The following is a 13,678-nucleotide window of genomic DNA, read 5'->3' on the forward strand; positions in this document are numbered from 1 at the left end:
CCTGTATGTATGTATGTATGTATGTATGTATGTATGTATGTATGTATGTATGTATGTATGCGGTGCGCCGGCACGCTGTCAGCAAGCACCCGTACTGTTTGATGTTGTATGTAACTTGGTACCTTGGTGAAAAGGGCACTTACTAGGTAGTAAGTATCCCCTGATGAGCGAACACTTGCACGTAGCCTAGTCGTTTCGCGGCTCGGACAAAAACGTTGCTCCAACGGCGCGTTTGCGCGTGTTTGTGTGGCCAGGGCCGCGCTGCTCGTGCGTTGGCCCGCGCCGCCCTGCCAATGTAGGCAGCGATGTGCTGACAGTGACATGAGCAGAGGAGCGCTGACGGTACGGGCTGCTCCGCTGTGCGTAGCAAAAGACATGGCCCAACGGGCCACTGAAAGAGCTCCGAGATGTGGCAGATGCGGGTTTGCCCATCCCCCCCTCCCTTCTGCTGGGGCGTGGGCGTATCGATCGGCCAGGCTGCGCAACGGGCTGTCCTGTCTGTCCTGTGCCTGTCCATTAGAAACAAGAGGACGTCTGTATGTACATGGCGCGCGTGTGTTGATGGGCCCGGGAGGTTGACGAACGGTGGACGGAACGTTATGACACATGCCGTGGAGATGTGATTAGTCGTGTGGGCGCGTCAAGCGTGTTGATGACCGGAAACCTACCCAAGTTAGTGCCTTGCTAAGTTACCTTGGGTGCTAAGTAGGTACTACAGGTGCTAACCATGATGCCAACGGCAACGGCAACGACAACGGCAAGTGCAACGGTGAGGGTGGCTTGTCTGGCCCAAACCCCTTCGGAACACGGCTGCCCGTGTTTCCGCACGGGTTTGTGCCACACACACACACAGACTGCCTACCTTAGCATGCTTAGGTACAGTAGTAGGTATAGGTACGTAGTACAACATACATTAGTACGTATCCATACCCCCGGCACCACCCGGCCGTCGTCTCGATTCGTTACTATACCAAGGCACGTACTAATTGATCAATGCCCACCTGGGCTCGCCGTTTCGGTCGCGCCCGTTGGAGGAACGAGCCGCGTCGTTGAACCCCGGCCCAGGAAAGGCAACCACCCAACACCTTTTTTATTACTAGTACGTACGGTACGTACTTGCTGGTACCTAAGTTACTTGCCCTTGCTTGCTCCTCGGCCGACATTTTTAACCGCTGGAGGAACAGCCATGGATGGATGGCCTCCCCCCAAAGCATACTCTACAACCTTGCCTTACCCCATATTACCTCGGTGTGTCCACGCAAGCGCGCGGCTTCCCATACAACACAAGGTACAGCCACGGGCACGAGGAAGCATCCCACCATCCAGGTTTGCACAGCACCCAAAATTCCACTGGTGAGCCCACTCCGTACCTTATGTAGCAATGGGCGAGGTAGTCTTCTCTGGGTCCTCCTCTTTCGGGTGTGCCTCAGCCCTTCCTGGCTGGCGCCTTGCCATGCATGGCCCCCAATCGAGATTCATCTGGGACACGCTCATCATGCTCGCCCCCCCTCCCTTGCCTGGACACCCGGTTCGGCTCAACGCTCCTTCCTGCCAGTCGCTGCGGGGTACCATGGCCGTACCCCGCCCCAGCCTTCGTCTCGCCCGACTACCCGCAGTATACCCTGTCGCGACCTGCTGGGCCCTGGAGGGGTGTGTCTGTCTGCTGCTAATAAACCCGCCCACCTACCTAGGTTTACATCAAGACAGGCAACACAACGTCGCGACTTAGACATTGTCATCGCCACACCCCTTTCCGTGCTGCCCGTCTCTTCATCCCATCATTCCAAATCCACCCGTCGCCCAACCTCCGCTCGAACTGGCGCGTCATCCCGCAACGGCCGCCGCCCTCCCCCGAATCAAGGTAGCCCAACCCGGCCATCAGCTTGGCCCGCTTTGCGCCTACTAACTAACCTAGTAACGTAGTACCTAGGTCGTGTCGTCGACTACAGTGCTAACTCTCTGGTCGTTTTCTGCCGGTGCACTCACTCGAGAGAAACCCGAGCGACACTTCCATCATTGGTTGACAAAGCGAGAGCGCAATGGGAGTCACGGCCCCAGGCACACAGGTCATGGGCATCGGCATAGCACTTGAATAAGTCGCATTCTTGTTTTAGTGCCATTCCCAGTCATCAGACAGTACAGTAACAAACACGCAAAGTCGCCATTTGCTCGCTGGAGCTGGCTGCCAAGGGGTATCGCGCTCTAGCAATGAGTCCCAACGCCGTCCGTGTCCCCTGGTATCCCCTTCAGTCTGCTCCCTTTTCCTTGCCGCTGCTGCTCCAATTACACCCTGAATCGCAAAAGGCAAACAGATTATACTAATACAGTAAGGCTCGCGGCCGCCATCCATATTAGACTGGGCCTCGAGCTCAGCCCCAGCCTGTGTCTGGCTTGCCCATCTTCTGCCCGCAGCCGGGTGGCCCCATACCAAGGCATAGTTTGGAAACGCAGGCTACCATGAGCCCCGACAGCGAAAGCCAAAATGAGGCAAAATCAGCGGAGAAGTGACGACAGATCCATTCGCCTATCCTTGGGGCTAGATGACCCGCCCGCCCGCTGGTGCTCATACCGCGGTCGCTGATGGGAACCCTCAACAGAAGTTTGCAGAACATGTCCCTGTCCATTTGTAGGTGAGCCAGGAGCGGTTGGTAGCTGCGCTTGTTCAAGGAGAGATGGCAGCGACAAGCGAGGGGTAGACAATGCCGTAGCCAAGTTGGATGATGTCAACGTCAGGCGACTGAGGCTCGGGAGAGAGGTGCGCGGCGCGTCGGATGGCCAATCCCTGAGGGGTGGGAGGGCAACGCCAGCTCGAGAATGCTCCCGTGCAGGATAAGTCGGCGACGTGACGTAGTTTGCGGCGTCAGCGTCCGTCTCAATCTCTGGGTCTCGAAGCGAATGCATTGACGGGCGTCCGCTGGAAATGGTCGATTTGGAATCATCGTAGCTGTTGCTCATGACACCGGACTGTCGTAGAGTAAGGGTCATGGACAGACGCTCCATTGGGACCGCCGACGATGTCGACAGAGGCGGTAGAGCAAACGTATCGCGTGCGATACTGTTATCTGAGAAGAGGCCATGGTGAGGCGGCAGTGGCGGCAAGGTACAGCCATTGGACGGGCCACGGGTATGAACGGAAGCCGGGCTCTGGGGCAGTTGTGGGAGGGGCAGTTGTGATGATGTCGCCGCCGATGCCATTTCGGACCCCGCTGCAGCAAGAGCGCGACGTCGTCCGAGGCGCCTCTGGCGATTCTGGCTCCCATTCCACCAGTTCTTGACGGCGTTGTCGCTACGGCCCTGAAGTCGACGAGCAATCTCGGCCCATCGCTTGCCATCGCGGCCCACCATTCGCTCGATGTACTCACCCTCATCGGGCGTGATGGGATTGTGGTTGAGCGTGGGCTTTAGATTTTGGTGATAGCGCTCACGGCATTGCTTGGGGGAGCGTGTGCCCAAGGCGGACGAGATGGCGACCCAGTTGAGAGGACCGGAGACGCGAATGAGTTCGAGGAGCACCTTGTCCTCGGCTGTGGACCAGGGGCCTCTTCGGTGGGCGTGACCCACAGGAGGACGACGGCCAGGACCCGGAGAAGGGCCAGGACCGGCTTCACCAGCACCGGCACCGGCACCAGCACCGGCACCGACACCGACACCGGCACCAGCACCGGCCATTGTGCAAGTCTGCGTCAAAGCGAGACGTGGATTGTGGACAAAGGGGGCGAGGGAGGCAGCACGGTGGAAGGGGGACGGAGGGCAGGGCAACTCCGAGGACGGATGGCGGCGAATGGTGTAATGTGGAGGAGAGTGATGGTAGTGATGGTGAGGAAGGGGGACTAGTTGTCAAGGCGGGTTTCCCATTCAACTGCTGGAGGTGAAGCAAGCGAGACAGGGATATTCGGAACCGTGAGTGAATGGCTAGATGGAAGGAATACGCCGTGAGGTAGAGATGGAGGGCGGGAGGAGGAGGAGGGGGGAAGGAGGAGGAGGAGGAGGAGGGACAAGGGATAGTAGAAATAGTCGGGCCCAGGCGGGTTGGGAAAGTCGGCGTGTGCGGTAAGGCAGTACGTACCTACCTACCTTTAGTACCTGGCTTGGCTACCAGGTGGACTGACTGACTTGACTTGACGGACGGACTGGCTGGCGGCTACCAAGGAATATAACCTTTCTTGCCCACCTTTGGGGTTTAGCACGAGAGCAAGGCAGGAAGAAGATGTAGTCGTCTGTCAAGTAACGTTGATGCCTACTTTGCGTTGGCTGCGTTGCCTCGCCATCCGCCTGCCCCTTGTTGCCGCCTTTATTTTAGCCTCGAGCATTGCCTGGGTCTGCGCAGGTACGCAGGCAGGTGCAAAGCTTCCAACCGTCGCGGGCCGCCTCCGATGTGTTCATCTTGCCATGAATGAATGGCCTGCCAGCCTCGGTGCCCAGCCGCATGTCATGTCATTCACCTAGGTAAAGCATGTAAGGAGGGAATCATGAGCGCACGGCGGCTTGGACTAAAGGCGTGGACCAGAGCTCTGGGCGGTGGCCACCCTAGCCCGCCCCCGTCTGGGCCCGAGTTAAAATCCATGGACGGCACGGCACGAGCCAAAGGAGCAGAGAGAGAGAGAGCACTGAGCCAGCAGGGGGGCCGCTGGGCGTCAGTGACTCTGCATGCGCCGAGCCAAGTATCAGCCCAACGCAAGTCTGACCCTTACCGACCCTTTGGATGGTATCGTGCGCAGGCCCTCGGAGTCACGATTCGCACGCGTTGGCGACGGTCTCATCGAGGCTGGAGAATAGAGTGTGCGGTGACATGCCCGCTGCAACCTGCAAAAACCTTGTGCGCCAAGGACGATGTGTGGAGGGTGGGATGAGAGATGAACCGAGATCTGCGGCCGGCATGAGCTTCCCTTTCGTTGGGGAAAAAGGGGGGGCGGCCGGGCTGCTGGACGCCTTCTCTCTTTCTTTCTCTCTGTCTCTGTCTCTCTGCCTCTGTCTACCTTTAGGTACCTAGGTACTTGGGTAGGTAAGTACCTAGATACTACCTAGTATTGACGTAGTATACTACCTTTTTTACTCCATGATCTACCCAAGATACCATGGTAGGCTACGTACCAAGTACCTACCGTTAGCAATATTAAGAACCTATATCAGGCATGTTCTGTAGAATAATATACGTACCTTGATTAGTACCTACCTACTTCTGCTGAAGGTACTATACTGGGGTGCCTATACCTTGAAGACCCTGGCTTGTCGCCGGGAGGGTAGACCGGGGGGGGCAGACCGGGGGGGGGGGAGACCGGGGGCACATGGCTGGGGATCGACGCGGGTACGTAGCGGGTACCTTCCCTCGGGCTGCCGTCGATCCGTCCACAACAGTTGGCTCCGAGCAGGGGCCGGGACTTGGCGAACCGAACCCCCCCACCCACCACCTCCTTTTCCCTGGGGGTGGCCCTATCAGCGACATCCCGTCCCGTCCCAACACCCTCGAACGCTCTCCCCGTGTCCCACACAGTGCAGCGGGCCTCTCTCGGAGGAAGTCAAAGTACCAGGCAGTGAGCGATACCTCACCTCCATGACCCGTACGGCGTCATGATATGAGTCGGGATACGTGGCTAAGGTGCTGACTTCTTTGTGCTGCAACAAGGAGGAACGAGTAGGGCGCCGTCGACGAGCGAGCCGTCCCGCGTCTCGGAAAATAAAACGGACACAAGGTTAGCGCCTACCTTCCTTCAGGCAGTTTTCAGCACAGCATCGCAGCCCGTCCCTTTCATGCTGTTCAAAAACGCGCTGACGTACTGTATCTATCCTCTGGAACGGCCTACTCGTACACCACCCGACGATGCTCGGCTGATGGCCCTAGGATCTCTGGCCATCCACCCGGACTGACAGTCTGACCTTGCCGGGCTGCCCGATGTGCCCGCGCCGCCGCCAGTTGAGGCGTCGGCCGCGGTTACCGATCAAACGTATTCGCAAGCAACGCTGTTGTCAACAACGACGGCCAACACATGTCAGCTAACTTACCGCACGAGCAAACTTTGCCCCTGTCACGGTTCGAAGTACATACCTACTACGTACGCCGCCCCCCTCCCCGCCTTTCTGTTCCGGCCCTCCTTGGAGTCGCTCCTCTCTCTCTCTCTCTCTCTCTCTCTCTCTCTCTCTCTCTCTCCTTCCTCTCCACCAGCCTGCCGGCTCCGCACGACCTGCAGCCTTGGTGTTGGCACTCCGCGCTCCCAGCCGATGCACCGGGCTAGGAACCGGGCGTCCCAACACCCCAAAGTGCACACTTGGGCGTCCGTTGACGCTGCGAACAGTCCGTCAAGCACGCCGCAGATGAATGACCCAAGCTCTGGCGGGTCGTGCCTTGCAAGCTGGCAGGCTGCTCCTGCTTACTGCCAGCACAAGCCATGCTCGCCACGTGACGCGCCGCCAGTTGACGGAAACGCGCAACGCAGAGCAAGCCTGTTGTTTTTCTGCTGTATGCGGGCGTTCCGCCAGAGTGCAACGGCAATCGTCAACGGGACATGTGGCCTCTCTGCCTTCAACGCCAGATCTTGTCGGATGGGGAAGGCCTTTGCAACCCAATAAGCCGGTGCTACGGCCGCGACGAAATAGAGTCCGACCTGTTTTTGAAAAGCGTACGTACGGCTCGAGAGTTCAGCCCTGCTGCCGCCACAGCGCTCCGCAGCTCATGTTGGGTTCGCGCGGCCGTGTCAGACACGAAGCTTCGGGACACCAGCAAGCAGCAACGAACGACTTGGGACTGAAGTTTTTTAAGCCTTCTTCCAAGAGTGGATCGCGGTGGGGTCTCCGCGGCCCTGGCCGTCCCGAGCCCACCCTTCCCGGTACGGACCAAGTCATACTGCGTAGCCCGCACAGGATTAGAGTTGTTGATCACTGGCGCCTCTCGAATCAGGTCAGGTACCTATTCTCAACTAAGGAGCCTGGTACCTCGAGCACTGTCCGGCCCTCGTGGCCCTGCCGCGAGTCTTCTTTCCAGAGCGACTGACCAGAAAGGTACCCTTGGCCAGTTACTCTGGCATGTACATTAGTACGAAGTACTCGGATCGACTTCGCATCAACGGCCATCGGCCCCCGTCGCGACAGCCGGCCCTGCCCTGGATGCCTCTCACGCCGCACCTGTCCCAACGGGACCACTCGGGTAATCAATGGCTTGGTTGCAGAGAGATGTGTGTTTGTCTGCCTCAGACATCCTGCACGAGCCTGCAGGACGCGCCCCAACCCCTCGGTCCTCGAGCTCTGAGCACCCTGCTTCTTTCTCGAGACGCGGCATGAGGGAGCCATGCCGCCCAATTCGACAGCAACCGGCTTGAGTCCTCTCAGCCGGCCACCACATGGCTCACCTCTACCTGCCCACCCAAGTCAACGCAGAAAAGCTTGTTCTTGGCGTGAACACACAAACACCACTAGAGTCAAAGTGCTTGAAGACGTCACAGTCCTCCGCACCCGCCGTTCCCGAGGTGGGGGTTTTCCCTTCTTCTTTTTGCTCGACAACGCTTGATACGTGCTGTTACTAGACTTTGTGTGTGATCATGCCCGGCCGGTGATCATGTGTTCTGGGGGACTGATGCTGCGGAGCCTCGATCGTGACAGCAAAGACACCAGTATCGGTCGGGGTTGCAGTGTTTTGGCCAAGTCATTCATGGCCAGACTCCTGACATGGTAAGCACTTGGACTCTCGCTCCACATCAAGGCGCCGGTCTTTGCTCGGGGTTCTATGTAGGCGTGGTGGGGAAGGACTACTGAACCTGCTTGCATGCGGTTCTCGGCTATCGTTGGCTACCCAAGGCGGTATAAGGTTCTATGTGCTGTACCCTTCGGGGGTGCCGTCAGGCATTTCGAGGTCGCATCGCGATGCATTGCCCGGGAACAAAGTGCAGGAAAACAGGCCCACTTTTTGCATGAAATTCCCACCAAAAGAAGCCAGGCTGGGGGAACAGGTAATAGGGGGCTTTGATTCGCCGCTTTCGGGCGCAGCGACCGGCCCCGTTGTCATCAATCATTGTCATTGTCGTCGTTCATTTCCAAGGCGAATAGCCTCGCAGGAGCCCCTCGCTTACCCGACAGCCTTGACAGGGCCCCCGCACCGTGACAGAGCATTACTGCTACTAGTATAGTAGTATTCGCGTCAGAGGTATATGTCGCCACCGACCCCATCGACCCACCGCCGCCAAGCCTCCTCGTAGGCGCTCTCAACGTCGTCTACCCAACGTCGAGTGTTGAACAATCCGCAGCGCCACTTGCTGTCCCATAGTAGCTTTCGAAGTTCTGCTAGTCTGCCGTGGCCTTCACAGTATTCGGCCTGCCCGGGCTTTGCATACGAGAGCCCGCAGGCAAGTGCTACCGCTGTCTGCTCATACGCAGACTCGCTCTCGGCAATCAGCTCGCCTGCGGCGCGTTGCCCGTCGGCTGTCCGGGGTAATGCGCCGCGGAGGATCGATGCTGCCATGCGCGAGCACATTTTGTACGGGTATCGTGGGAGCGTCAGCAACGGTGTACTCGACCAGAGAACGTCCGCTGCCGTGGTATGGGCGTTGCACTCCGGTGTGTCCAGGAAGAGATCGCACACCCTGGCGCGAGCGATATGCTGGCTCTTGGGTGCAACGTCGGTAAAAATCAGGCGACTTGCCACGTCCGGCCCTGCCCACGCCCTGGCCGTCGTCCGCAGATTGCCCTCGCCCGCCTCCGGAAACCGGAGGAGCCAGAGGACAGCCTTTGGAACACGAGCTAGGATCCGGAGCCAAGACCGGAAAGTGGTTGGCTCAATCTGTCAGGAGTGCTTTAGCAAGACGCTCTCCATTGCTGCACGGACAGAGGCCTGGGCTTACCTTGTAAAGCTGATTGAAATTTCCGAGGATGACCACATCGTCCGCCATGTCGGGAAAAAGCTGCTTTCGCATAGCCCAACGGCGTTTCTTCTCATTTTCCCAAGACATTGCCCTCTCACTGCTGTCACAAGACTGGGCGTGGTCGCAGCAGAAGAAGGTATCGCGACAGAATATGATATTCTCCGCATACACCCATTCTCCCTCGCCGCTCTCTGAATCGTCTCGAGTAATGTCCTCGATGTCGACATTGCGGCGCCACGGCCGAAGCGTACTGGGGGGGATAGCGGTTGTGTCGGCGAGGATGTAATCGCACCACTCCGCCCCAAGACTGCCAGCGAAGCCCATGAAGGACATCTGAATTGGAGCAGGCCTGGCAGCAAATATGTCATTACGTGCCCCCCGGGTATAGCCGTTGAGATTGACTAGGATGTGGATGCCATCTCGGACAATTTGCTCGATCAGTCTCTCCGGCGGCCAGGCGCTTACATCCCGAAATACTGGTGCCTCTCTTTCAATTTGCTGTCTGTGAATGGAGTTGTCGCTTGGGGTCGTCGCGTAGCAAAAAGCTCTCGCGCGAGTTGGATTATGAAAACCGAAAACGGATTGCATCCTGAGGACATGCCATGTTAGTTAAAAGATCCGCCGTCTCGGCCAAACCCAAGCCTCTCAATCCAGCACGAACAAGTGGAGAAGGCGGTTGGAGTGCACAGCGGGACTTCTTACAAGTGAGCTAATGGATGATTGTTGAAATCCGATGAGATGTATCCGATATTGAGGTGGGGATCTGGTGGAGGTGGCGGCGGGTAGACGGTGTACGGAAGCCACGGTGCCCGCAAAGTAGAACAGGATATGCGCATGGCATTCCGTTGGGAAATTGCCCGAATGTCGCCAGCAGTCAAGGGGCATGTAAATGTGTGGAAAGGGAGTACGGTCGGGGCCGAGGGGACCGTGAGACTCGGGGGAAGACGCGGCCGAGAATACGATGACCTGACCTCTCGTTTGGCCACGTAACGATCCAGATACCACTCGCGAAGTATCACCCGCGTGGACCGCTCAACGAGTCGCAGGACGCGGGATCCTTCCCAGGGTTGGCCTGCCCACGAGTTCAGAGCCTCTCGCAGCTTGAATGAAGGATCGCTGCAGTGACGCTGAAGCTCGGCTGCCAAAGCAGAGGGGGCAGAGCCCTGGAGGGTGTGCCTGCCCCAGCACGCCGAGTCCCTGAGTTGTTGCTTTACGATATCAACGACTCGTTTCGTTAAGCCAAACCCTCGACCGCTTGCGTTCGAATCAAGGAGTTTTCCATCATCATCGACGTGCCAACGGTCATACTTTCCGCCATCCAAGATGACGCCGCCGCGACCGCGCCAGTTGCACACAGAGTTCAAGGCTGTCAAGAGGCCACAGACTGCCTCTGCAAAATTTGGGTTTGAAGCCACGGCCCTTCTGTAATAAGAAATGGCGTCATTGATGCGACCCTTATCCTTGACAGCATTTGCGAGGTTTGTCAAGGCAATATCGAAAGTCCCGTCGCAAGAAACAGCGCGCTCGTACATCTGTATGGCGAGATCCAACTGACCAATGTCCTTCAATAAGCTTCCGAGGTTGGTATGCAGATGGACGTGCTTTGGATCCAAACGGAGCCCGTAATTGTAGTATGCGAGGGCAAGGGCCATGCCACTTCCTGGACTGATCCCCGGCACCCCTGGAGTGGAGGGATCTCTGCTCGCTGCCCTTGAAAAAGGTGCTGCGACTTGCTGGACACCCGCAAGCAGAATCCCGACATTGTTGGCTGTCGAAGGGCTCTCCTGTAGGGAGAGTGAAAGGTAATAGAGGGCCAAGATATCACCAACACTGGATGACCTTCGAAGAATGCCAGGAGAGGCGCTACCACTTGACATGGCGTCCTGGAATATCTTAGCGAGGGAGAGCAGCGAGTTGCTTGTCGTCTGCACCGCAGCCCGTCGGGCAGGTCCATTTCGCATGGACGTCAGGCCGGGTAACTCGCCACCCCCAGAAAACACGAGCTGCGCCGTGCGCCGGGCCCTTTCCGGCGGCAGCATTAATGGACGGAGTGATTGGTCGACCTGTTTTGCAGTAGCAGAATCGCCCGAATCCGGCGATAGAGAGGACTGAATTTTTCGTATCAGATCCTGGATTCCAGTTAGGTTCCTACCCGCGCTGATCAACACGGCTTCCTCGAATGCTTCGGCGGCCTTTTCGGTGTTTTTGAGACTGTAGAGCATAGTGCCCTTGGCATGGACCAAGGCAAGAATGCGTCCATTCTCAGCACCCGGTAACGCATACCCGCTAGATCCATAACCCTGGCCCCATGAGCTGGTCTCGTCGCCAACCGAGGGCGGAACCAGTTTCAGGGCGCGCTGTACGTGAGTTATGATGTCCACAGCCTCCTCGCTGCGTTTCTTATACAGAAGACCAACTAGATGCTCTGTGGCTTCCAAGTAACTGGGGCGCAACTCCACCGCTTTGAGCCAATGCCTCTCTGCCTCGTCTTGCCTGTTGAGGCAGTACAGCGTGGCGGCCGTATTTGTAATGGCTTCAACGTGGCTGCGAGAAACGGAAGTTAGATATAAAAACGACTCCGCATCAGCCTAGCTTAGACGCACCTCGGGTTTGTAGCAATAATTCGCGAGAACCACGTCAGCGCTTCCTCATATCGCTCCAAGCCATAGTGCAGGCAACCGCCGAGTAGCATACCATCCACCCATTTCCACCCACTCTGCTCACACAAGCTCTCAAGAATCTCGGCTGACGCTCTGGCATTGTCAGCTGGTGATGCGCCGGCGAAAGAAGAATAATAGGACGCTGGGGCCTGCTGCCCAGGGGAGAATAATTGCGCTCCGCCAGAGAGATCGAGACTAGGGGAGGGTACGACGTGTCCGCCCGGTGGACTTGACCCGGCACAGTTTTCTAGTGTTGGCATAGGGTGGTCTCCAGGCCGGCTGCTACCTATGATACCATCCGAGGTAGGGAAACCACGGAAATCTGTGGTGGTGCCGCCGCTTAGCCGATGATCCCAGGACGAGCGGATAACCGGTTTCCTGGGTCTTGGATACACAGAGAGCCTGTGTGGTGCACCGTGGCCTGATGTCGTCTTCAAAGGATTGGCTCGTCCACTCGCTTGCAGAAATGCCAACAGATCTACATAGCTCTGGTGGGCGTGCGAGAGCGCCTTTTCTTTAAAGCCAGGGGCATTACTCGGAGCTGTACTGAGCGGTGTTCGCGCCAAAAACGGTGCCTGGTTGACGTTCCAAGTACTGGTGTCGTAGACGATGGGCTCAGACCCGCGGTGAGGATTGCTGGGACCGGCCCAACAGCCTGGGGCTGAATGACCTGTCAAGTCGTAGAGGACGGGACGTCCATCAGAGACAATTTTTGGTGGCCCATGGTTAAGTGTCATGGCCGGAGACTGGTCGAAGCCCCGGTAAGCCCAAGGCGATGATCCAGGTTGCCATGCAATGTGGCCAAAAGGAAATGATCCATTTATAGGAAATGGCGGAGGGCAAATGGCCCGGACATTGTATTCATTCGCTCGTAAAACAGGCTGTTGTACTTCCATGCGGAATGGCGCTGGATTGTGATTGAGACTGAGCTGCGTCGGCCGGTGATCTATGCCCTGAGCATGAGAGAATGCGAATTGCGCTTGTGGGATGTGCATGGCCCACGGAGGAACAGCCGGATCATGTTCATGACCACGCGGCACATGCCCCGCAGTCCAAGACGGCCGGGAGGGATATTGTCCGGCATGGGCCGGGGCTCGTTGTCGTGTAGTTCCGGTGACGGGTAATATCATTTGCTTGAATGGAGGTGGTCCCGGCACGGGCTGCACCGGAGAGCCATCATACGCCGCGTCGACGGTGCCGCTCGGTGTCTTCCTGCGAAGCTTGTACTCTGGAAGCTCCAAGACCGGGGGGGGCTTCGCGCTCTGATGATCGTGCGGGTAGGGGTGTAAATGCGTCTGCGTTATTCGAATGGGAAAAGAGCGTCGGTGTGATGCCGCAATGCCCTCGAGGGGACGAAGATCGTGTTCTTGGGCATCGTAATCAATCGTCCCGGAGAAGGTATCGAAGGCGGGCGGTGGCGGCTCTGGACGAGTATGCATCTGAAGCGCAGCAGGCAACATGTCTAAAGCCAATAGATACAGAGCGAGTCTGGCGGGCAACGGTAGGCGAGGATGGATAGACAACGAAGACAGCTGAGAGGTCAGCAACCACTCTTGGCCTACCGCTCAACGCATGGCCATGGATGGTGAGGATGGGACAGGCATTTGGAGCCGGAGGGCTGCGCCGGTATTGGTGTGAGGTGCTTGCTGAAGCCGATATTCAGCCTTCACTGCCTGTGACACCTAGTGATGGATCGGGGCGGCCTATCTGCGGTGGCGCGGAGCACGACTCCGTGCAGAAGCTGAGGTCGCAGCGACACCAAGTCCTCTTTCGACCCTGAAACTTGTACCCGGCATACAGCCTCACCGTCTCTTGCTGTTGAGTTCGGCAAGGCCTGTTTCTCGTTGGCAGAAGTTCCCCCAAAGCTCGATGGCACTGATAGCGTGGAACTGGGTGGTGATGACGACAGCGGGGGTATCGTTCGGCGATACGGCGAGATTGAGATGGCCGACGGCCAAGGAAGCACGAAGCTGTTCCGATGGACCGAAGCTGACGAGGGCAGTATTCGAGTTGTCGGAGTTCCGATGATGAGTGTGAGAAGCTGGTTGTTGTCAACGAGGCACACGTTGTATGTTGGCTGTTGGAGGAGGACGAGCGAGCTTCATTCAGGTGGATGACACTTCAGCTAAACGGTCCACACGCGTCTTGGCGGCGCTGCAGCGGGTGCTCCAC

The 13,678-nt window shown here is 57.7% G+C and overlaps 2 protein-coding genes across 3 annotated transcripts; both read right to left on the reverse strand.

Annotated features, from left to right (window-relative positions):
* Positions 1-2,012: 2,012 nt before the first annotated feature.
* JDV02_010219 (uncharacterized protein) lies at positions 2,013-4,821 on the reverse strand. The gene has a single exon (XM_047991946.1). It carries the CDS (start codon positions 3,667-3,669, stop codon positions 2,494-2,496), a length of 1,176 nt encoding a protein of 391 aa, XP_047847959.1. The 5' UTR covers positions 3,670-4,821; the 3' UTR covers positions 2,013-2,493.
* A 1,281-nt stretch (positions 4,822-6,102) lies between these two features.
* Positions 6,103-13,579, reverse strand: JDV02_010220 (uncharacterized protein). Of its 2 annotated transcripts, XM_047991947.1 has the most exons (5): positions 11,450-13,579; positions 9,549-11,390; positions 8,826-9,435; positions 6,623-8,764; positions 6,103-6,548 (listed from the first exon to the last, which is right to left on the reverse strand). In XM_047991947.1, the coding sequence occupies exons 1-4, from the start codon at positions 12,964-12,966 to the stop codon at positions 8,126-8,128; spliced, it is 4,608 nt and encodes a 1,535-aa protein (XP_047847960.1). In that variant the 5' UTR covers positions 12,967-13,579; the 3' UTR covers positions 6,103-6,548; positions 6,623-8,125. The 2 variants fall into 2 exon arrangements, with proteins under 2 accessions (XP_047847960.1, XP_047847961.1); XM_047991948.1 differs by having other exon boundaries at positions 6,103-8,764; positions 8,826-11,390.
* Positions 13,580-13,678: the final 99 nt, after the last annotated feature.

Source organism: Purpureocillium takamizusanense, chromosome 11, assembly GCF_022605165.1.
Source record: "Purpureocillium takamizusanense chromosome 11, complete sequence".
Classification (NCBI taxonomy): Eukaryota; Fungi; Ascomycota; class Sordariomycetes; order Hypocreales; family Ophiocordycipitaceae; genus Purpureocillium; species Purpureocillium takamizusanense.